The sequence below is a fragment of the Balaenoptera musculus genome, chromosome 10 (genome assembly GCF_009873245.2).
Source record: "Balaenoptera musculus isolate JJ_BM4_2016_0621 chromosome 10, mBalMus1.pri.v3, whole genome shotgun sequence".
NCBI lineage: Eukaryota > Metazoa > Chordata > Mammalia > Artiodactyla > Balaenopteridae > Balaenoptera > Balaenoptera musculus.
In genome coordinates, this window is record NC_045794.1 from 82,224,409 (window position 1) to 82,249,947 (window position 25,539).

Genomic DNA, 25,539 nt, shown 5'->3' on the forward strand with positions numbered 1-25,539 from the left:
TAAAGCTGTAATTCACAAATGGCCTAATGGTCAATTGGAATGCCACATGTTATGGTCAATCACTTAGTGCATAACTAGTGTGTAATTAAGAAGTGAAAATTAAGGCGCATACAGAACAAGTCTTTGTTAATAGTACTGTTGCTTTGGGGACTGAGTCTCTTCATTTTCATTATCACTGTAGAAAAACAGTAAATAAAGGCAGTGGGTAGGATGCTGATCTGAGAGGTGAAACAAGGGTAATTGAAGGGAAAATAATCTGTAGATTTATTTATTATTAAAATGCCCTTCAAAGGCAATTTTGCCTGAGTGGCAATTTTAAAATTTGCACTTATTTTCATTATAATCAAGTTTATGATATTTTCACAATTCTATGGTACTATCTGAAGAATTTTACATTAGACTGTTCAATGTCACCTAAGTCTTCCAACAGAGAAGCATTAAATCTCTGCTTGAATATTCTCAGTAACAGGGAACTTACTATGATAAGAAAATACCTTCTTAACTTCACATCAGTCAAAAATCTGCATTCCTACAGCTTTCTTGAAATTATTCTGTAAGCATATCTGAAAGAACTATATGGCAACATACTTTCTTAGGCTAGTTCTCTGGATACTGGAAAAGTCCTCAATGTTTATCAGCATTTCTGTGTGAGAGAGCTAGCTATACATGCCATCAAGCTTGTCACTGAACAAATGCACACAAATTTGGTACTTTTTTTCATAACTTTTCAGTTTTTAAAATCTAAAACAAACACGTGTTTTAGAAAAGAAAACTGTCTAGTCTTTTAAGAAATTATCACTTAATTAACATGGAGCCCAGCCATATTAGAACAATTTAAGTTCATACTTGTCCCAGCATAGGAGCAAGGAGTGAGGTGCTCCTGCAAGGGTATCATTTAGACCTGAATATTCCCTTCACTGACTGCAACCCCAGATTTCAATGTCACTTCTTGTCTACCCAGGCCCAGTGCACCAGAAGAGAGCACTTCTCCAACTTTCCTGTGCTTAACAGTCACTTGGAGTGCTGTTTAAAAGACTCTGGTGACTATCAAAGGGCCACAAGGACTGTAACTGTTTACCCTATGATATATTTAGGCTTCTCTCCTGCAGACCTTAATCTTATCATCTCTACAGAAACATCAACTATCACTACTAACTTAAAGTTTTAAATGACCTTCCACACTTGAGATTTAATTATAGGGAAGAAAACAATACTTTGTAAGGGTGATTGCAGAACCGACTATTTGTGAGACACTCTGCTAGGTATTCTGGGATACAAGAAGATGAATAACACATAGTTCTTGCCATACTGGAGCTTACAATTTAGGAGAAGTTGTTAATCACTTTGGCCAGGATGAATGGGACGTTTCACGGAATGAGAAATAGTAGTGTGTTGTTACCGTGTTCTATAACACTTTGAATTGCTTCACACTTAGCTCTACATAAAGTTGGAAATTCATTAATGTTAACTGGCATAGTAAAATAGCACATGGGGAAAAATCTCTCAATTTGCTAAATCAGTATAATTGATGTTGTTTAGAGGTTATAGTTGTTTGATATGAATGGAAAACAATAATTTGTAGCTACTATTGTTATGGTAAAACATGAAATTATCTATAGACGCCTATCATTTTATAGCTAGTTCTTGAGCACATTTATTCCTTACAACATAGAGGAGAGGTTTCCTTACTTGTGTTCTCACCATTAATTTCTTCAAGTTCACTGTTAATTCCAACATCTATGGAACTCATTATTTTGTCAATCTGTGAGAAACAAAAACCATATAAAGGAATTACTACATTCACTTTTAGTGTTGCACTTTTATTTAAAATTTTTTAATTTATTTTTATTTTTTATACAAATTTTAAAGGTTAGTTTCCATTTACAGTGATTACAAAATATTGGCTATTGTGTTGTACAAAACATCCTTGAGCCTATCTTACAGCCAATAGTTTGTACCTCTTATCCCCCACCCTATATTGCCCCCCTCCTCTGCCACTGGTCACCACTAGTTTGATTTCTATATCTGTGAGCCTGCTTCTTTTTTGTTATAGTCACTAGTTTGTTATATTTTTTAGATTCCATATATATGTGATATAATATAGTATTTGTCTTTCTCTGTTTGACTCATTTCACTTAGCATACAGCATTGCATTTTAAAATACTTTCAAATGCCAGAAGCATATATGCTTTTTTTTTTCCAGAAGCATATATTCTTGATATTATTACCATTGCAATACAACAATTAAGAGACCGACAGAGAAAGGTTTAAAGGGAGGCAGACATCTTTTGAAATGCTTTTAGAAATACAAATTATATTTCCCTTTCTTAAACTTTCAAAATCAGCTTGCCTTTTCTTTGTATTTCCTAAAATGAACTTTGTTTGGACCTACATGGGTCAGTAAGTTAGAAATTGTGTATTCTTTAAACTCAGATGGGGAAGGAGCTGAAGATAAATTCACGTGACAATGTCTACCCTCTCAGGCATACTTCATCTTCTATCTGAGAGCATGCATCTCATCTGACCAGTGAAGCATGACCATTGGAACCAAGTTCTTGTTAAATGGTTTAACCAGCCACAAGCTGATTTGTAGCATGTAATCACAAGAATCTAGGCATGGAAACAACTTGATGCTAAGAGGTAAGTTAAATGTTAATTAATCCTGCCTTGTTCCAAAATGGATCTCCAGATGTTATTCACAGAGTTAATAAATATAAGAAATGGATAGATCTGAATAAACTATCAATCTACTACTATGGAATTTATAAGAAGATATCACTGTCAGAGCTTTAGCTATTTATGGTTTAATCCCTCTCCTCATCATCCTAGCAACCTTAGTACGACAGCAGGTTTCAGAAAGGACAATGAGCATTACTTAAATGTCCCATTTTGTTCACCCTGAAACAGGTGCAGAGAGATTAAGTGATTTTCTCAAACAGCTCAATTCAGAATGTCAATAGCAGAACCATTTCCATTTCTAGTTCTCAGAATACTATAGTGACCTATTGTGCTTCAAAACCTAATCCAACTGGCACAATCTTCTGAGAGACAAAATGTGACATGTTAGAATGAAATGTCAAGGAAGAGTGTGGTCGATTCTCTGAAGAAATTCAAGAAAAAGCAAGAGACTTCATTACTTTATTATGTAGTCCTCCTCAGGGACAAAGGATGATATTTTATAACCTTACAAGGGCACTTGCTTTCTAAGTAATTCTATGAAATTAAAGACTTTGTCTTTAAGTAGAGCTTAAATTGGTGATACTGGACTGCAACATATTTTTCTTTAATGTCTCTCTAGTAGTTGTAAAGGGAAATATTAAGTAATTTGTGTTTTTTGTATGGTACTTGGAGAAAGGCCAGGACCATTCTGTTTATCATTAAGATTATAAAAGTTCTTCTGAAACTATAAGATACTTTAAAGAAGGGGGATGAGCTAACAAAGAGTTTAGCAAGTAACAAAATGATATGGAGCAACAAAAATACAAAGATTTTTCTCAATTTGTCAGCTGCAATGCTTGGTAGGACACAATGTGAACATTTTCTTGTACCTCATAGCTAGTTATTACTTCTGCTTGATATCAATTTCTATAGAAACAACAGATTTCCCCTCATGTGTTGTTTTCCCACTCACTGTGAAATTATCATGTGACACCTCTAGAACCTCTCCCTTCCACTTGGAACTGTATGTGTTTGTTAATTTTTTTTCCTTTGAGAGACTTAAAAAGCTGAAAATCCTTCCCCCAGAACCCCCTCGATGCTAAAGCCTTAAATAAGGAATAATAAGAACAGATCTTACTTCTTCCCATTCGGAAGTGAAGGATGGCGCTCTTTCAGAAGTCCCTTTAGAACTGCGATCAGCAGTAGAAGATTCAGTCCAGTTAACTCTTGATGTTTTCTCATTTGAAGGGTAGGCAATGAGATCAGAATCCGATTTAGAGACATTTTTTGATAAATGCATGTCGATCAGGGCTTTTGGCAATGACCTTATTCTTCCCAGGGTACAGGCTCTCTCCACAAATCCCCCCGTGTTCACAATCCAGTGGTCCCCATTCCGGGATCCACTCCTAGTTGTTCTTGTGCCAACAATGGTATGGTTTTCGAGTTGGTTGCTTTTTTTGTGAAAAATTGTTCTACTGACTACTTTGGGTTTAATTTTCTTTACCAAAGGTTCTGAGTTATTTTCTATTGGAGTCTGCTTGAAAGGCAAAGGACTGTTTGTCAAACTGACTTCATCTTTTCCGTCTTCACGTTCATCTCTTTTCCCATAGAGATGAAATGGATTTTCAGGGGACTCACAGGCTGGAGAGGATCCATGGAGAAGGCCTGCAAATTGCCCAGGATCATATTCTTTTGGGGGATCATTGTCCTCCTCTTGAGAGAGATCATCTGCAAAAGGGAAAAAGAAGGTCAGGATGCTTGTTTATAAAGGACTCTGAAAGCCCTGATACAACTTGTGCAAAGTCCAGACATTTGATTTATTGCTACACAGTGATATCCTCACTTTATGAAATACCCATGAGCCTACAGAGCCATGTATAAAATGAATTTGTGTGTGTATGTGTGTGTGTGTGTGTGTGTGTGTGTGTGTGTATGAACCAGATCTTCCTGAATTACTTTAGGGTGCATTTCAAAGGTATGAATTGGGTATTAATTGAGTAATTGCCCACCCTTCTCCTTTGTCCCCAGGGAGTATGTTTTACATTGGATAAAATCAGGTTTTCTTAAAATGGGACACCCATGTTCAAACTCTTGGAGTAAATGAATCATTGGGCAGTAGGACATCAGGCAGGTAAATCGAGATCATATATAATGACATTCCTTTGCCCTTCTGCCAGCAAATAAATTCAGAAAAAAAACTTGAAAAGAAGTATAATTAGGAGTAATTTAAGGTTAATAATCCTGATAGTGTTACTTCAAATATAAAATTAAGATTAATTCTATACAGATTATATGATTTAGAGAAAAAGGATTTGTTCAGGCTTAAACATAGGCACACAATGCCATATCACTAAAAAGTGAGTGTCTTTTACAAGAAACTGATGTTGAGCTACTAACACAAAGCTATCTTTCTTTCTTCTATGAAACAGCATTAGTTATTTTTCAATTTCTTTAGATCTTTGAAAATGTAATGCAGAAAAGAAACCAAAGATGATAATTTTTATTCTTTATAATTTTTTCTAAGATAAAACATACACGTTCGCTGAGATTTAAAATAAACCATGCTTTTTTATAATGACCTAATTTGTCTTTTAAAGACATACTGTGTAAAAACCTGGCCAAAGAAATTAGCAAAGGAAGTCAGTTTACTTTTTTGATTGGTCACTTTAATTAATATTCAGCTAAATCAATGAATTTGGTAAAATTGCAGGATAAACTACTGGGCATATACCCAAAGAAAACCATAATTCAAAAAGACACATGCACCCCAATGTTCATTGCAGCACTATTTACAACAGCCAGGATATGGAAGCAACCTAAATGCCCATCGACAGACGAATGGATAAAGAAGATGTAGTACATTTATACAATGGAATATTACTCAGCCTTAAAAAGGAATGAAATTGGGTCATTTGTAGAGACATGGATGGATCTAGAGACTGTCATACAGAGTGAAGTAAGTCAGAAAGAGAAAAACGAATACCATATATTAACGTATATATGTAGAACCTAGAAAAATGGTACAGATGAACTGGTTTGCAGGGCAGAAATTGAGACACAGATGTAGAGAACAAATGTATGGACACCAAGCAGGGAACGTGGCAGGGGGTGGTGGTGGTGGTGGTATGATGAATTGGGAGATTGGGATTGACATATATACACTAATATGTATAAAATGGATAACTAATGAGATCCTGCTGTATAAAAAAATAAATAAAACAAAATTCAAAAAAAAAATTCAGCTAAATATTTGCCATGATCAAAAGTTAAATTACCTGATAAGCCCATAACCTAATCTTATGAAAAAGTAAAATATAGTCAATGTGGTAGATAATAACAACAAATTCAAACTTGACTTGCTGACTCACACTTTAAAAAAGTTAGTTATTATTATAAACCCAAGACACCAAAGTTTTTATAAATTAACAAGTAACATTTATTTGGTATGGGCTATTTACTATGCACTGAATTAGAGATAATATTTATATCCCCTCATCTGATTGTCATAACAATCCTGTGAAATGATTAATAATAATCATGATTTTCTGACAGAAAGAGATTTGGCCAGAATATGTAAACAAATTGGCTACCACAATAAGTCTCAATAGATATTTGCTCAAAGAATGCTACAGACAAATTGGCTTTCTTTATTGAAGTTTGGTCCCAGGTCTGTATACTCTTGTCTTTCTTGGAGCTGACAGAAGTAGATACGTTCCTGGCTTTACATATCCCCAGACCTCACCCTGGTTCCTGTTTGGCTTTTCCAAACGAAGACATCCCCCTGACTAGACCTAACACAGTGGTATCCTGAGATGAAAGAAACAAGAATGACAGGAAGAAAGGTCCGAGGGACAACAGTCTAAAAGAGAAACAATCTGATTCATCCCGTACTATTATAAGCACTTTATCTTCCCATAAAAACTCCATCCCTTTCTAATGTAGCAACACTATGTCCTTCCTAACTCCATTTTTCCCTCCCCTCACAACAGAGATCCTTCTTGGGGTAGAAGAATGGGTGGAGCGTAAGGCAAGGCAGCCTTAAACTCTTTCTAAAGGCTAGAGTTTATGCTCTATTATATCCATTTTTTAGAAGTCAAAATTAACATGTAGACAACTTAAGCTTCTGAAGTTTCCCCATCTAGTAAGTGGTTAAGCTGAGATTCAAACTAAGGTCTATCAGATTTCCTATATCCACTGGCCTGGAAAATATGTTACTATTAAGATAAAAGAACAATCTAGGGTTCAAGGACAATCAAGTAGGCTCTTTGTGAGGAGAGACATGTTTCTCCTGTTTATGACTATTTCTGGAATTTGGGTAGAGTGGATGAAAAGAGCTTCTTCTGCTTCATGGAGGTAAGCTAATACTAAGAGAAAATAAAATCTGGTGTTCTGTTCCAATTTATTTTCTCTTTTTTCTTCCTGGGCTACTTGGCTCCCCTATAATGCTTTACAGCATAAGCAGGTTGGTATGAGATGATAGTAATGCATAAATAATGTAGAAGGAAGGAAGAATTCTGAAATAGGGAAGAATTTTACTGAGAAGTTGCTGAAGAAGGCTAAAGGGTTTAAGTTTGAGAGGAAAAATTGAAAAGAGTCAGTCTATTACAGGAAAAAGATTCTGTAAATCTCAGTCAAGAGGTTTCTGATCATGTTCACAATAATGAGATATTTAGGCGAATAATATTATTTAAATTTTCCTATGAATATCATTATTAGGTTACCATCCCTTCGGTGGTTTGATCAAAACAACTATAATCGCCATTCCAAAATGCTTTATATTGTCCAAGTGCTCTAGTCACAAGCAGTCACTTCTCTAAGTAAAAGAGAATTTAGTTATTAGCTCATAAGCCTAGGCTTTTGAATAATAGTTCTTAGCATTGTGATAGTTGTTAACATTTTTGCCAAGAGTTGTGAAAAGGCAAATATTACTTATTTCAGTGCCCAAACACTAAGGATTTCTCAGATCAAAGACAATGTGAAATTGATATGAAATCTCCTGAAATTCCTGTTGGGTGGATTGATTGCAGTTATGACCCCAATCCGCAAAGGCTCCTTGTAGCCACACCCCAAGCCTGTATCCATTCCTCCCAAGCGACTTTAAGTGTGGCCATGTGCCTTGCTTTGGTCAATGGGACAATGGCAAGCATGATATAAGAAAGACTTGAAAAGCACTCATGGACTGGGACTTGTTCTCTCACGGCTCTTGGAACCCTGCCGCTATGTGAACAAGCTCGGGCTAGCCCGCTGGATGATGAAATGATACATTACCCAGATGTTTGAAATGGTAGGGTTTTTTTTCTTTTTTTTCCCCCAAGTATGATGACCCTAACAGATCAGGGGACAATTGCCACTGAGAAGACAGATTGTTATAGTCATAGATCCCAAGAGGAGGGAGCATGCCATGTCACTGGGGGTGGAAGGGACACATGGGGAAGCACCAGTTTTAGTCAAGAGGCAGAATGAGTGGGGGAAAAGATGGACAAGAGCCTTTATTGTGCTTTCTATGGGAAGTAATGGACAAAACAGGGTAAGTAGTTTTAGGACTGGTTACTTCAAGTCTTTTCATTAGGCTCTAGGCCATAGGGATTGTTCCTAGTTATCTGGTACCTGGCTCTGCTGTGATTAGGGCAGGTGGGTAGTGGCCCACTGTGAGAACCTGATAAAGAAAGTGGTTAGGGCTTCCCTGGTGGCGCAGTCGTTGGGAATCTGCCTGCCAATGCAGGGGACATGGGTTCGAGCCCTGGTCTGGGAAGATCCCACATACCACGGAGCAACTAGGCCTGTGAGCCACAACTACTGAGCCTGCGTGTCTGGAGCCTGTGCCCCACAACAAGAGAGGCCACGACAGTGAAAGGCCCGCGCACCGCGATGAAGAGTGGCCCCCACTTGCCGCAACTAGAGAAAGCCCTCGCACAGAAACGAAGACCCAACGCAGCCAAAAATAAATAATTAATTTAAAAAAACAAAACAACAACAACAAAAAGAAAGTGGTTAGAATATGGTTTTAGATTGGTTTGCGTATGAAAAGTGTGTCTTCAGGTGAGTTGTTTACTATCTTTAAGAATTACCTAGCCCTGGGAGGGGCAGTGTCTGCAGAGTCAGCAAGGTCCCAAGATGTCACAGCATCAAAAAAAAAAAAAAAAAAAAAAAATCCCTCCAAAATAAAAGGGCATGGTTAACACACCAGCCACCCTGTCACTTCAGCTGAAGGCCAGCCAACTTTCAACATGTGAGTGAGGCCGACCAGGACTAACCAACTCCAGGACAATCTGCCAATTGACCACAGTTGCATGAACAAGACCAGGCAAGATTATCTGAGTCTGGCCCAGACCAGAAGAAAACACGTACCAGAATCATGAGCTAAATAAATGGCTGTTGATTTAAGCCACAAAGTTTGGGGTGGTTTACTATGTGGCAATAGATAACTGATTTAGCCTGTATCCCAAGTTTTAAAGAAGAATTAATACATTCTTCAAAATAAACTCTGGCAATGTTTATATTTTCATATCTGGAAATGATGATAGTAATAGTATATAACTAAAAGTGTTGTGAAGCTGAACGAAAAAAATAAAAGTAAAGGAGTTAGAACAATGCCTGTGGCATAGAACACATTAAATATGTGTTTCTATTAATACAACAACAATTTCTAATCTAGAGGGTTTCATTTGCACAAAGAAAGGTGGTAGTAATTTATTATATTAGACACTCAGTAAAGATTATTAGTTTGACATGCTTGTATATTTTTAAAAATATACTTTGAAAAGAACTTTTGCATTTTCTTACTATTTCTTTAGATGAAACTGAGGCAAAGTATATAGATTAAACTGTTTTTCATAACATGTCTCATTTAATTTCACACTTCTCTTTTGACAAGTGGATACTTCATGCTAAGGCACAGAACTAAATATGTGTGAATTCCAATCTGATAGTTATTCAAAGAATAATTAGCATTTCAAAGAAATGTTAGAGTAAGTATCCAATAGTAAGAAGCTCAATATATTTTTTTTGTCCATCTTTGTCTCTGATATTTATCACCTATATAAATACCTGAATAACAATAAAACCCTAAATTTCATGTTAAGATGAAAACAAGTTATGGAAAACTAGTAATTTCTTCTTTTATTATAGATCATAACTTTTGTTTATTGGGTCATTACATTCCTCTTTGGAAAATCAGAAATGTCTTTGGGATTCTAATGCTGATGTTGATATTAGCAGAAATTCTGAATTCATTTCACAAATACGTATAAAATACCTCTGTCCACTGGGCACTGTCCTAGGTGCCAAACTTTCAGCAGTACCAAAGGCAATGTCCCACCCTCAGGATGCTTACATTCCACCAAAGGACACAACTGTAGGCAAATCAAAAATAGTATAATTTCTGATGATGGTTAAGTTCTGTGAAAAAAATAAAACAAAGTAATGAGATAGGGATTATTATTGCAGACAGAGAGAAGAAGATATGAAAATCTCCTTAAGGGTATTCTGAACTATAAGAAGGCCAGTGTTGCTGCAACAGAGTGGTGAGAGAGTGGTGTACAAGTCAGAGTGAGAGACAGAGAGACAAAGAGAAAGGTATATTTCCACTCCAAGTCCTATGGCCTGAGAACCAGGAGAGTTGATGGTATAGTTCTAATCTGAAGGTTGGTAGGCTTGAGACAGAGGAAGAGATGATGTTTTAGTTTGAGTATGAAGGCAGGAAAAAAGCTGATTTCCTAGTTCAAAGACTATCAAGCAGGAAAAATTCTCTCATTCAGGGCGACATCAGCCTTTCGGTTCTATTCAAGCCTTCAACTGATGGGATAAGGCCCATGCATTAGAGAGGGCAATCAGCTTTACTTAGTCTACCTATTTAAAGTTTAACCTCATCCCCAAACACCCTCACAGAAACACCTAGAATAATGTTTGACCAAATATCTGGGCACCCCATGGACCATTCAAGTTGACACATAAAATTAACCATCATAGGGGGGTAGAATGATTGGAGATGAGGTCTGAGATGAAGGTAGGGGTAGGGTTGACATGATTTGATTTACACTTTTAAAAGATCACTTGGTATTTCTGATGGCAAGAACATGACAGTAATGTAGTGTTTTTAAAAATTAATTTCCCCAAGTCCCCTCATAAAAACAATACATATTATAGTGAAAGAATAAAATGAGCATATGATAGTAAAACAAACAAACAACAACAAACAAAAAAACCCAACTATAGGTGATATCTTCAATAAAGCAGGTATCAAGGAATCTCCATGGCCCTGGAAAATGGATGGGCATAGCCAAATCATGTGATAGCAGCAGGATCCAGAACTGGTAGTAGTGAAGAGAAAAGGAAGTTGATGGAGCCTACAAGCCAAGGGTCCCAGAAATTGCCATCAGATTCTGATTCCTCAAATGAGAAGGCCCAGTACTTAGCAGGATGTTGAGCAATAGAATCTGAGAAGAACCAGCAGAACTTGAAAAAAATCCCACAAAAAGACAATTAGAAGTGGCTTAAACCCTTGAGAATCTCAGAAATATTCAATAAATACATGCTTTCAGTAAACTAGAGACTCACTCTGAAGAAAAATTTTCAGGAGCAGAATCCAAATTGAACAGGGTGAAAACATCAGAGATCTCATGGAGAAAGATATTTCATGTAATGGGAAGGAGGGAGTGGCATGGAAGGCAGAGGACCGGAGGAGGAAGACCTTGAATGTAATAATAACAAAATACAGTGTTCAAATATGAGAGCACTACTTTGTAAGGCAAGGTGCATGCAACTCTGGCAAAGAACAAAATAACAGCAGGAAGGCTTTCTCAATCAAGCAGAGAAGTACCCATATTATCTCAATACTTCATGATAACAACAAAGGGAAAGTCTTTGAGCCATGAAGAAAGCTACTGTGGCTCATGCCTGCTCTCACACAGAAGCCTCTTCCGAATAGTCTAGGACATTCTTCTCATTAAAGATGGGGAACAAAAAAGGATTTTGCTGCAACCCTATTTAAAGACATTTCAAGAAAAGGAGAAGAAAATGAATGTTTAAAAGCTAATGAAAATAAACCAAAAAATAAATGTGGCCCCAAATAATTTGAAAGCTGTAACTTAAAATTCAAAATTATTTTAAAGAAATTAAGAAAATAATCAAAGTTCTGAAAGAACAACCTATACTGTAAGTAGAGGAGCTCAGCCATGAGGTGGTTGATCATTTTCTTTCCCCTTACCCTTTCCCTCCATGAGCAATTCACTCCTCAAGTCACTCGATGGAGAAGAGTGAGATGGCATCCTTATCTTCAGTGGAGAGGCGGCCTGGAGTTGGGTATCAAAGCCCAAGCAAAGTAATGGTGGTGTCCATGTTTAGGGGCAACTCAGCATGGTACACTGGCATCCAAGCAGGGTGAAGGGGGTGTACACATGGGGGAAAGACCCCGTATGGAGAGTCAGAGCCCGGGTGGGGTGAGGAGGAAATCCATGCGGGAGGAGTGGCCTGGCAGAAGGAGTCGGAAAACTAGCAAAGTAAAGGAGGATACCCTGCAGAAGGGTGGCCTAGCAAGGAGTGTCAAAACCCAAACAGGGTGAGGAAGGTGTCCATGTCCAGAAGAGGAAAGTGTTCATGCATAGGGTGGCCCGGCATAACATGTCAAAGCCCCATCAGTGAAAGGAGGGTGTCCACCTGTGGGATGTCCTGCCGTAAGGTGTTAGAGTCCCAGGAAGGTGAGCAGGGTGTTTACACAGATACACAGGCATGGGGCGTCAAATCTCAGGATGAGAAAGATGCCTGAGTGGGGAGGAGGTGGCAGTAGATATGGGAGACTGCTTACTTACAGAGGGGTGATCAAATAAACAACTACAGTAAGGAGCCAGATTTCTCACATTTTAAGGAGGGAGTTAGAAATATGAAGAGGGAGAAAAGTAGAGTGAACCTTGTGATGTTGGCTTGTAACTGGAGATACCAGTATTTTCAAGATAGAGAGAGAGAAATGGATAGATATAGATATAAATATATATTTGTGTACGTGTGTATTTACATACATATATACCTAACTCTGTCCACTGAGAGGGCCTGGGAAATTGAGCTCCCAATAGCAATAAGTAAAGCCCAGACTTAGCTTCTAAATGTATTTTCCACTAAAAGAAACAGGGATCCATTGAGAAATGACTGATATCAGGGTCAGGGCAGAGAAAGTACAAGATGAGCCTGGAAAACCTTGTGCCAGAGAGCAAGGAAGTGCTCAAAGAATGAAGAGGCATGTCAAGATGACAGGGAAGCCAGCTTGAATGGGCTGGTTAAACTAAGGACAATTTTAGAAACAAAATAAATAATGACAGTAATGGATTATAACCCACTGAATAAAATAAGAAAACATGAACCCATAAACATATATAAATAAATGGATGATTTAAAAGTTTGATTAGGAATGGGAAATTTAAATAATTTCAAATCACCTCCTCACAAAATACTTACTAGTTACAAAGACAGAAAGAATAACTCTACATTTAAGAAGTCTGGGAGGCACTATCTTAATCAAATGATCAAGGTGAACATCAGAAGGAAAAGAGCAAATCAAAATCTTGCCCCACCTGATAGGGTGAAATGAGAAAAACACAGAATCACCTCTGGATTTTCCTTCTAAAGATGCATAACCTAGATCTACTCAGGTAGAAACATCAAATAAACTTAATTTGTGGGACATTCTACAAAGTCACTGGCCTGTAATCTTCAAAAGTGTCAAGGTAATGACTGTCAAGGAAAGTCAGAGGAACTGTTCCAGATGGAAGAAGACTAAAGAGACATTACAACTAAATGCGATATGTGATCCTGAGCTAGATTCTTTCAACATAAAAATTATTATTGGGGAAACTAGCAAATTTTGAATAGAGTCTGAAACTTGAATAGATGATAATATATTAACATCAATTTCCTGATTCGATTGTGTTGTGGTTGTCTAAGACTGTACTTGCTTATAGGAAATGTACATTATTCTAGTATTTCTCAAAGTGTAGTCCATGGATGCATGGGGTCCCTGAGATCAAAACAATTTTCAGACAAATACTAAGATATTATTTGCTTTTTTCACTCTTATTATCTCATGAGTGTACAGTGGCTGTGCAGAGGCTACAGGGTGTTCTCTTTCCACAGTGGAAATACGTGACACCTCTTTAGGTCTCACTTCAGGAACTGGCACACGGTTACTTCTCACATTGGTTGACAGAATAAAGTCATGTATCTCATCCTAAAGTAAATGGAGTGAGGATGTAAATGCCACTGTCTCTACAGCACTACAAAGGAACATGGCAGAAGAGGGAGTGAAGAGCTGAGAACAGTTATCGCATCTACCACAGAATGCTTTTGCCCCCATTTAAAAATGATGTTCGCTTTTAATTCCTGGAGAGACAGCATTTATTAGGTTAAGTGTGTTCCTTTCTATTCCAACTTTGATGAGAATTTTATAATTAAAAAATTATGATTGAATTCTGAGTTTGTATCAAATGTTTTTCTTCACCTATTGAGTTGATTATGTAGTTTTTCTCCTTTAATCTGTTAGTGGGAATAACATACTTTCTCATGTTAAACAAACTGTATATTAATGGGTTGAATTGGTCATAATGAATTTGCCTTTTGCTATCCTGCTAGATTTGGTTTGCTGGTACTTTGTTTAGATTTTTGCATCTATATTCATGAATGAAACAGGCCTTTCATTTTTCCGTTCTTATGCTATCTAGTTTTGATATGAAGATTACTAGTCTCAAGACTAGTTGGGGAAAATTCCCACTTCTTCACTTCTCTCGAGGAGTTTGTATGAGATTGGAATGATCTGTTTCTTAAAAGCTAATTTAATTTACCTTTAAAATCATCTAGGCTTAACATATTCTTTGTGGGAAGATTTAAAATTATTCACTCAATTTCTCTAATAGTTGTAGGACTATTTAGAGTTTCCATAGCTTTTTGAAGTTTTGGTAAGTTACAAATACCTAGAATTTGTCTATTTCTTTCAGTATTAAATTAATTGCCACAAAGTTGTTCATAATTTTTACTTATTTTCTTTTGAATCTTTTTATAGAGTATCTGTAGTTATATCCCTCCTCATTCCTAGCATAGTTTATTTGCATTTTATATTTATATTCTCCCTTTTTTCTTTTTCTTTTTTTTTTTTTTTACTATTTTTACTAGAAAGTACATCCACTTTAAAGTGTTATCAAAAATTCCACTTCTAAAAAAAAAAAATTCCACTTCTGACTTTGTATATTATTTTTCTATATCATTCACTTCTGTTCTTTCCCTTTTCTTTCTCCTACTTCTCTGGGCTAATTCTATCATTTCTTATAAAATTTCTTAAATTTGCATTTAGCTCATTAATCTTCAGCATTTCTTCTTTTCTAGCATAAGGATTTAAAATTTCTAAGTTCCACTCATGCTGTTTTCACTATGATGATTATTTAGTATTTACATTTTTGTTTAATTCTAAACATTTTAAAGTTAGAATTATGGTGTCTCCTAACTCATTTCTCATGAGTTACTTGGAAATGTATATTTAAATCACAAATTTATGGGAATATAAATGGGAATCTTTAACTTAATTGTTGTCAGAAAATGTAGTGTATATGAATGAGTCTTTGACATGTATTGAAACTTGCTTATAGCCAGCCAAGTTAAGATCAGTTTTTATCAATGTTTCATGAGAATAGCATGTATTCTCTAACTGTTGGCTATAAAGCTTTGCATTTTATTAGATAAACTTATTAACTGAGCTATCAAAATATTCCACTATTTAAGTGAGGTATGTTGAAATCTCTCAGTTTTAGTGAACTTATGACTGTTTTTTCCTTACAATTGTTTATATTTTCCTCGTGAACTGAACCTTCTATAATTTCATAGTGACTCTCCATATTCCGGTAATGCCTTCAGTGTTAAAGTCTGTTTGGCCTGATACTGATATAGTTACGCCAGCTTTTATTGGGCTAATATTTCTCAGGTACGACTTTTCTCATCTTTACCTTTTTGTGTGTGGGGGGTGTGCCCTTAGCTATATTGATGTGCCTATTTTAAAGAGCATAAAGCTGGGTTTTGTTTTCCTACCCTCCTACCATCTCTTCCTTTTAACTGGTGAATTTAGGTAATTTATGTTTATTTTGATGCTTTACATATTTAGACTTGGTTCTACTATTTTACATTTTGATATCTATCTTTCATATTCTTTTTTCACCTCTATTCCCCTTTTTGTTTTTTTTCTAATTCCATTTTTCTCTCTATGGCTTGGACTTTATACAATTTATTTTTATTCTTTAGACATCCTTAAAATTTTACCATACATTTTTAATTTAACAAAGTCTAAAGGTGAAAAATATCTTATCCACCCTCTTCCTGAATATTTTTAAGATGTTACATCACTTGAAATTAGATCACTATTTCTCTAACAAATACTGTTATCAGTGTTTTCATTCTGTATGTTAGTTTTCCAAATCAGATGTTATTATTTTATTCAGATTATTTTTATTTGAATTTGCATACATGTTTCCATTTTATTTATTCACTATTCCTTCCTCAGAATGACCTGAGATCACTTTCCTTCTTGAAGTAATCCTTGAGGTTTTTCTTTCGGAAAAAGTCTTTTGGTAGTAAATATTTTTAGTTTTTTAACTGTGAATGTCTTCATATTTTACTTTCATTTATTTAAAAAAGGTTTTTTTTTAGTTCATAATTTAGGTTGCTTTTTTTTTTCCTCTCACATTTTGAAGGTATTATTCTACTCTTTTGTCTTATATCTTTCCTTGATAAGTTGGCTATCATTATACCTGTGTTTTTGTTGTAGGTGATCCATCATTTCTCTACCTGCTTTGAAGACCTCCTCTACATCTTTCAATTTCACAATAATGTGGCTTGGTATGGATTTCTCTTTATCTTGTTTGGAATACAGTGTGTTTCTTGGACCTATGAATTCACGTTTTTATCAGTTATGGGAAAAATTTAGCAAGTATCATAAAAACTTTCTTCTCCTATATATTCTTTATTATTTCATCCTCAGTCTCTAACTAGAAGCAGGTTAATCTGCTTATTCCACGCTTCGTATTGCTTCATGTCTCTCATATTTTTTGCCTCTTTGGCTCTCTGTGCTATACTTTGGATAATTTCTTTAAATTTATTTTCCAATTCACCAATTGTCTCTTCATCTCTGCTTAATCTGCTGTTTACCTGTTCATTTAGGATTTTAAAAATAATTTCAAATGTTATATTTTTCAAATCTAAAAATGCCATTTATTTTTCAAATTTGCCTGTTATTTCTTAATAGTACTTGTTTTTACTCATCTTCATGATTAGGCATTTTATTTTTTTAAACACTTTATATATATAACTGCTTTATTTCCTACACCCAGTAACAATATCTATAGTCATCAGGCAAATACCTTTGCTATTTTTATAGGTCCTTTTTTTCTCTTGTGTTTCCCACTTAGAGAAGTTCCTTTAGCATTTGTTGTAGAGCTGGTTTTGCGGTGCTGAATTCTCTTAGCTTTTGCTTGTCTGTAAAGCTTTTGATTTCTCCATCGAATCTGAATGAGATCCTTCCCGGGTAGAGTAATCTTCGTTGTAGGTTCTTCCCTTTCATCACTTTAAGTATATCATGCCACTCCCTTCTGGCTTGTAGAGTTTCTGCTGAGAAATCAGCTGTTAACCTTATGGTAGTTACCTTGTATGTTATTTGTCCTTTTTCCCTTGCTGCTTTCAATAATTTTTCTTTGTCTTTAATTTTTGCCAATTTGATTATTATGTATTTTGGAGTGTTCCTCCTTGGCTTTATCCTGTATGGGACTCTCTGTGCTTCCTGGACTTGGGTGGCTATTTCCTTTCCCATGTTAGGGAAGTTTTCGACTATAATCTCTTCAAAAATTTTCTCTGGTCCTTTCTCTCTCTCTTCTCCTTCTGGGACCCCTATAATGAGAATGTTGTTGCGTTTAATGTTGTCCCAGAGGTCTCTTAGGCTGTCTTCATTTCTTTTCATTCTTTTTTCTTTATTCTGTTCTGCAGCAGTGAATTCCACCATTCTGTCTTCCAGGTCACTTACCCGTTCGTCTGCCTCAGTTATTCTGCTATTGATTCCTTCTAGTGTAGTTTTCATTTCAGTTATTGTATTGTTCATCTCTGTTTGTTTGTTCTTTAATTCTTCTAGGTCTTTGTTAAACATTTCTTGCATCTTCTTGATCTTTGCCTCCATTCTTTTTCCAAGGTCCTGGATCATCTTCACTATCATTATTCTGAATTCTTTTTCTGGAAGGTTGCCTATCTCCACTTCATTTAGTTGTTCTTCTGGGGTTTTATCTTGTTCCTTCATCTGGTACTTAGCCCTCTGCCTTTTCATCTTGTCTATCTTTCTGTGAATGTGTTTTTTGTTCCACAGGCTGCAGGATTGTAGTTCTTCTTGCTTCTGCTCTGTTTGCTATTTTTACTGATACCCACTTATAGTAGTTTGCTTTTCAAGGTGATTAGAAATCATTTCTTGTTACTTCATTACTTGATCTTAATTTCAGCTTGTCACTGTGATTAGAAAAGGTCTGAGTTTCCCTGAATAGTCTTGACCAAGCTTACCATTGAACCGAAGTACAGTGTCCAAGTAGCCGTGCTATTGTTGACATCTGCACTCAGCACAACACTGACTCTCTTGTCTTCTAACATACACTTTTAGAGAGCAAAGATTGTTAGAGCAGGCAATATCTCAAAGAACATGTCATATTTAGAATACATTTGTACTGCTGCAGAAGGATCTCTCAAAGCACTTAGTCTGCCATAATACTTTGCAGCAAAATAATTTTATTGTAAATATTTACATTTATAAAGATTTCAATTTAAAAAAAGACAGTGTATCAGGACTTGAAGGTTTTAATGTTATTCTTTAAATGATTTGTGACTAGATAGAGTTAATAATAAATTGCCTTGCCATGTATGTTGGTACTTTGTAATGTATGATGCAATATACAAATCAATAAATTATCTTGAGAATTAGATAAAAGAAGAACAAGCTTATTGTAATTATGGATTCAAATTAAGCAAATCCTGTTTTAATAAGATCGCCCTAAAATGTATATTTATAAAAAACACAAAAGAAATTCATGGAGATTTGGTAAGTATTAAACAATTCCAATTACTCTATGATATTCAGTAAAAAAGATAATATGCAAATTAGTCAGTGTCCTGTATTTAAATTCTAGATCAACTAAAGAGAACAAAGAGCTAAATTTTGATAATATATACAGTCATCATGTCTCAATAAGTCTTCAAAGGGGTGCTAGGTCTTATCAGAAATATTTGGGGACTTCCCTGGTGGTGCAGTGGTTAAGAATCCGCCTGCCAATGCAGGGGACATGGGTTCGAGCCCTGGTCCGAGAAGATCCCACATGCCGCGGAGCAACTAAGCCTATGCGCCACAACTACTGAGCCCGCATGCCAAAACTACTGAAGCCCACGCGCCGTAACAAAGAGTAGCCCCCGCTCACCGCAACTAGAGAAAGCCCATGTGCAGCAAACAAGACACAATGCAGCCATAAATAAATAAATAAATAAATACATTTATTTAAAAAAACGAAATATTTGGGAGAAGTGTTACTTTTTTAAATTTATAATGTAAATTATATGACCCTTATTGTAGTTTATTTATCTTCCTTGTTTCCCTATCGTGTAGCTCATGTGATCTGGCTAGTATGTTCATTTATATCCAAATATTAAGAATGTCTTTCCAGCTCACCTACACACTAAGATAAGTGTGAGTCAAACAAATAATAATGAGCCACAGAGGCAACTATATAGAATTCATGTTCCCTTAATTTCTCAAGGTCAAAGATCAATTAAGTTTTCAAAGATATGTAAAATTACTTTAAAACACAAACTCCCTGGAAAGGAATTTATTTCAAAAATTGCAAAGGCTAAGATTCCATATTAGGTAAGGAGAACCAACATTTATTGTGTACCTACTATGTTCAAGGTCATTTTATGTCACTTAATCCTCGCAAAAGTCTCTGAAGTAGGTATTCTTATGACTTTGAACTGTGGAAGAATATCATAGCTAGTAAATACAGTCAGTGAAAATGAGTCCTCCTAAAACCAAGTTCCCTTGCCAAGTTTATGATTAATCTCTCTCTCCAAAACTTTATTTCCTTTCTTGTCCCCTCTGACCTCAATCCTGTGCTAACTGAACACTAATCAACCAGAGTCAGATGACTAAAATTGCTGTTGTCGATAACATCGTTAATGTACTAACATTGCTATTCTAGATAGCATCATTAATGATAATTTTTCTACGGCAAGATGAGCTCACAGACCCCCGAGCCATGGACTACCTAGTCAGAGAATCGTAAACCAGAGACATCCTGACTCCCAAAACTACGATTAAGAAATGTCACAGGACAATGATTAATCCCGGCGTCTTTGTTCCTCCCCTTTTAAAAACTCCTTACTCAAAGACCAAGTTGGAGTGGAACTGAGGCTTGTCTCCCACTTCTTTGCTCGGTGCCCTGCAATAAGCCCTTACTTTCCTGCAAATGCCCACTGTCAAGAGTTTGGCTTTCTGCTTTGTGAGCACAGGAGCCCTTGCTTGGTTACACAGTATGGGAGATAAATCTGGCTGGTCCAAAGCCTGCCTTTATCCATTCCATTCCAAGGCTTTGTGTTTATGGCTTACCTCAAAATTTCCTATGTCGTCAGCACAATGTGCTGTCCACTGGGGCATCCTGAGTTTTGGAGTTTGAAAACCACCCAGTGGGCCCCTTTTCAAGTATCAGCAGTGACCTTTGAGTATTTATTCTTATTGCACAATTAGCCCAAAGATTGTTGTTATGCTTAAATGCTGTATGGCATCGGATACAGCATATAATAAAATTCCCTCCCTAAACAACTTAAGATCAACAGCTGCCTTACAGAAAATGCATCCAGGTAAACTGTTGTTTCCTGGCCTATTAGTCCCACACTCTGCCAAACTCAGCATTTAATGCAGAAGCCAGAGAATGCTAGAGTTCTGGCAACCCCTGGACCAGAGCAGGCCATGCTACTTGGCTCTGATTTCAAACATTTATAATCTTTTCTCTTGCTCCCTTTGCTCAATATAGGAAAGGGGCTATCAGCCAATTTCCCCAGCATTTATAGCAAATCCCAAGGCTCACTCATTTCCAGCTGCTAAGCTGCCTGGGCAGACCGCATTACTAAATTATTGTATCTTTTTGGTAGAGTGCCTGATCTATCTTGGCATTCCTTTCGCATTGAAAGAAGCTCCTGTTGCAAGCAAAGGAAGCTAGCTACATTCATCCTTCCCACGCGCCTTTCCTCTGTTACCCTCAACCACTAACTTCTTTGTTTCCCCTGTATAAGCCAAGTTCACAGGGACAGTTTCTCATCTATCTCTGACCCCCTAGGGACTGAGGGATTTCAAAAGGAGTTCTGTGCTAGGAGTAATTCCCATAGCCTAGAGCCAGATGAATAAATGGCCTACAGTGAATAACTAATTTGGAACCAAGAGGTTTTGTTTCTCTACTACCAAAATGTATTTCTTTGTAATACTGCAGTCACTATAACCATGTATTTTCCCAAACAGAAGAGTCTGTAGTGGGGGAAGAGGAAAGAACCCCTTCAACTCAAGTCTATTGTTTTCAAGTGTGTTGGTCCTTTCGTTTTAACTTATTTTAAAAACGGTTTCAGTTTTTATACTCTTCCAACTGGTTATCAAAGTGAAACAAAGAACTGCTCTGGAGAAATAAAAAAGACAAACAAGAAAGTAGATCTCTAATCTTTAAATGAAAAAAAAAGTAATTTTGCAATATAAATAGGATGGAAATTATTTTTAATGACCCTAAAGTGAATAATTACTCTGATTCAATTTTCAAAAGATCTACTCTGAATTTGAACTCCAAGTCACCCAAATATCCTCAATAAAAACTCTGGGAATGTTATACATTCAAATGTATCCTGTGAGTTTTCTATTCCTGTAACCATCCCCCCCACCCCCATCCGTGGAAAAATTGTCTTTCATGAAACCGGTCCCTGTTGCCAAAAAGGTTGGGGGCCGCTGCGTAAGCAATGAGCAGTCTAGCTTTTTCTCACATACATCCCAAGAGATGTCTCATTTCAAAAGAGCAGGAGTCATCAAAAGGGTAATGCTATTAACAAGACACACCATAGAAAATATACAGAAATGTTAAAGATAATTTATATCCTGTGTGTTATATTTTAAATTAACACTGTTGTTGCTATAATAAGAAATATTTCATGTAAAATAAAAATCCTGGGCTTCCCTGGTGGCGCAGTGGTTGGGAGTCTGCCTGCTAATGCGGGGGACACGGGTTCGAGCCCTGGTCTGGGAAGATCCCACATGCCGCGGAGCGACTAGGCCCGTGAGCCACAACTACTGAGCCTGCGCGTCTGGAGCCCGTGCTCCGCAACAAGAGAGGCCGCGATAGTGAGAGGCCCGCGCGCCGCGATGAAGAGTGGCCCCCGCTTGCCACAACTAGAGAAAGCCCTGGCACGGAAACGAAGACCCAACATAGCAATCAATCAATCAATCAATAAAAAAAAAAAAAAAAAAAAAAACACTCACAGGCGATCCTCCCGGCCTTGGGGACAGCCAAGGGGAAGGGATCCTTAAAAAAAAAAAAAAAAAAATCCTCTATAAGGGTCTGGTGCTATAGCCATGGTAATGATGGGATGATGACTGCAGTACTGCTCAGCTCTGCTCATGTTTAAATTTATAAGAAATACATATTTAGTCTTTGTCCAAGGTTCCTGGTTCCTGTGATAAGAGCTATAAAGGTATCTTTTGTTATGTTAGTAAGGTGACTTTTGGAAAGCCTTTAGGTAACTAGAGGGCTGTTTGCTGGGACAACCAACCATGTGATTAGAGGGTAGGGGAGAGGGGCTGGAGATTGAATTCAATGGACAATGATTTAATGAATCATGACTGAAATCTCCATAAAACCCCAAAATGACAGGGTTTGGAGGGCTTCTGGGTGGGTGAACATGTGGAGATTTGGAAAGTGCACTCTGAGAGGGCATGGAAGCTCCTTGCCCTATGTATCTCTTCACCTGGCTGTTGATTCATATCCTTTAATATCCTTTGTAATAAATAGGTAATCTAGTGAGTAAACAGGTTTCCTGAGTTCTGTGAGTTATTCTAGCAAATTAATTGAACCCAAAGAGGGAGTTATGAGAATCTCTGATTTATAGCCAGCTCATCAGAAAGTACAGGTAACAAACTGGACTTGCCATTGGCATCCTGAGTTAGAAGGCATCGTTGGAATCTCCAATTTGTAGCTGGTTGGTCAGAAACACAGGTAACACCAGGGTTGCAACTGGTGTCTTAAGTGGAGGATGGTCTTGTGAGGCTTAGCCTTTTACCTGTGGAATCTGATTCATTTCTGGGTAGATAGTATCAAATTGAGTTGAATTCCTGGACACCCTGCTGGTGTCCAAGAATTGCTTTTTGGTGTGGGAAGCCTACACACACACACACACACACACACACACACACACACACACACACACACTGGAATTGGGTTCCAGAACCTAATTTAGTTTCCATTTGATCTGTAGAGAAGAACTAGATGTGCTTTAAATATATGTAAAATGGCCTAGAAAATCAATCATTTATTTCTATCTTTCACATGACCCCTCAACTGATTAGAGAAGACATTGCAAAAATAGCAGTTAGCCTAAGCAAAGGGTCTGTATGTTTCTTTGGGTTTTCTCCTGGTCATGGAAGCTGGAGAGATCCACTTTAGCTGAAGTGTTGGTAAATGGCATATTCATTTAGCAAAATATCTCATGGTATTTTTCAGGTTGGGGCCATCATGTAACTTTCCACTGATAGGAAAAAATGAAATGCAATCAAGTTGCAATTTCCACCACTTTAAAACAGAAAGAGAAATATTAACTTAAAGTAAGAAAATATGGAAAGTGGTGTTCCAGCTCTGCAGAAGAGGAGCCAATTCTAATTTCTCTCCTCCTACCCTCTTAAATCCACTCTAAATAGGCTTTTGTTCCATATTCTTCCACTGAAACGTCCTTTATCGACGTCAGCAAAATCTCCACATCGCTAAAATGAATATTCCTTAATCCTCATCTTACTTGATCCGCCAGCTATATAGTTAATACAGATACCGCCCCTCCTGTACGAAGCTCTTTAACTTAGCCCCCAAGGTACCGCACTCTTCTGGTTTTCATCCTACTTCACAGGCTGTTCCTTCTCACCCTCCTGTGCTCATTCCTCCTTGTCACCCAATGTCTAAGCATTGAAGTGCCCCAGGGCTTAGCATACTTGGACCTCTTCCCATCTCTGTTTACATTCATTCCCTTGTTAGTCTCACTCAATCTCAGGGCTTAAAATATCACCTAAGTAATGACAACTCCCACATTTCTATTTTCAACCTGACTTCTTTCCTGAACACCAGACTTGTACAGCAAACGCCTTAGTCATTCTTATGCCTTGTTTTCCCTCGCACCCCATACCCGACCATGCAGTGAATTCTGATGGCTCTACCTTTAAAATATATCTGTCACCTGCCTATTTCTCACCCACCATCTTTCCACTGGAACCTTAGTTCACTCTGAATAACAACAGTCTATGAGGCCACAGGTGATCTTAGCCCCATGCACACTCCACCCCAATTCTATACCTGAGCGCCCAGTACTCTCCTTCTGTCTTACCCACAGCTAGCCATCTTGCCTCTCTGTTTTTCCTCAAACACATTAGGCATTCTTTTGCATCACTACCTTTGTACTTGTACTTCCCTCTGCGGGGACTGTCTTCCCTTAGGAAGCCACATGGTCCCCTCCAACACCTTCTTCAAGTGTCTATTACTAGTAAGGCCTTACTTCATTATTTTCTCAATGAGACCCCCACAGATCACCTCATTTAAAAGGGTAGCCACTAATCCTTATCCTCTTCCCTGCTTTATATCTTCTCCATGCCACCTATCAATATCAAAAATACACATTTTACTTATTTATGCTGCTCTCCCCAAACTAAGCTCCAGGAAGGTAAAGATTTCGTTTTGTTTTGTTTTTGTTTTTACTTCTGTATCCAGAGATTACAACAAAGCCTGGAACATAGAAGACAATCAATTCAAAGATATTCTCTGAGTGAATGAATAAGTAAATTAATTAAACATATATATATATTTGCATGTGAAGAAAAATTCTAGAGTAATATCCACCTAAATGTTAACAGTGGTTACTAATAAACCTATTTAAAAATAAACAATCTTTTTTCCTATTTATAAAAGTGATATATGTTCACTATAAATACTGATGAAAACAGAGAAAAGAGAGAAGAAAAAGACACCCCAAACTGTAATACCCAGCAATGATTATTGTTAATACTTATGTATATATATTTTTTTAGAGCCTTTTTTTCTATGCACATATATTCTCCCTCAACAAAACTGTGATCACTCTATGTATTTTTTGTAATTAAAACAAATTAGATATCACCTGAACAATGAGAACATGTTTATTTGAATGGCTCTACAGTGTGAATCCTTGAAACATTCAAGTAAGTAATATATTTGATCTTGTTTCTTTGTATAGGGTACATACATATTTGGTCTTTTATAACAATTTGGAGAGAGAGAGAATCTGTGTGTTCTTGTAGTCATACTTCCATGTTTCTTTTATGTTATGTTATTCATCTTCAGATCTATTTCCTCCATTAATCAAGAGTATATTTTGATTTCTCTCTTTCTAAGTTAATAGCTATACCAAGCGCTTATAGGTGCTAAGTACTTTACATGCATTATCTGATTTCAGTCCCACATAACTCTGGGTTATTATGGTATTCCCATTTTATAGGTGAGGAATGTTAAGTAACTCCCCAGAGTTACACAGCCACTAATTGAGGGAGCAGCATATGAACCAGGTAATTATGCTCTT

The 25,539-nt window shown here is 36.8% G+C and overlaps 1 protein-coding gene across 3 annotated transcripts in view; it reads right to left on the reverse strand.

Moving 5' to 3' along the window:
* ANKS1B (ankyrin repeat and sterile alpha motif domain containing 1B) overlaps window positions 1-25,539 on the reverse strand; it is a 953,137-nt gene that overhangs the window by 464,491 nt on the left and 463,107 nt on the right. For all 3 annotated transcript variants that reach the window (XM_036866270.1, XM_036866272.1, XM_036866271.1), the window contains 2 exons: window positions 3,797-4,386; window positions 1,690-1,762 (listed from right to left, as the gene is read on the reverse strand). In XM_036866270.1, the coding sequence (XP_036722165.1) occupies window positions 1,690-1,762; window positions 3,797-4,386 (663 nt within the window). The remainder of the gene's footprint in view (window positions 1-1,689; window positions 1,763-3,796; window positions 4,387-25,539) is intronic.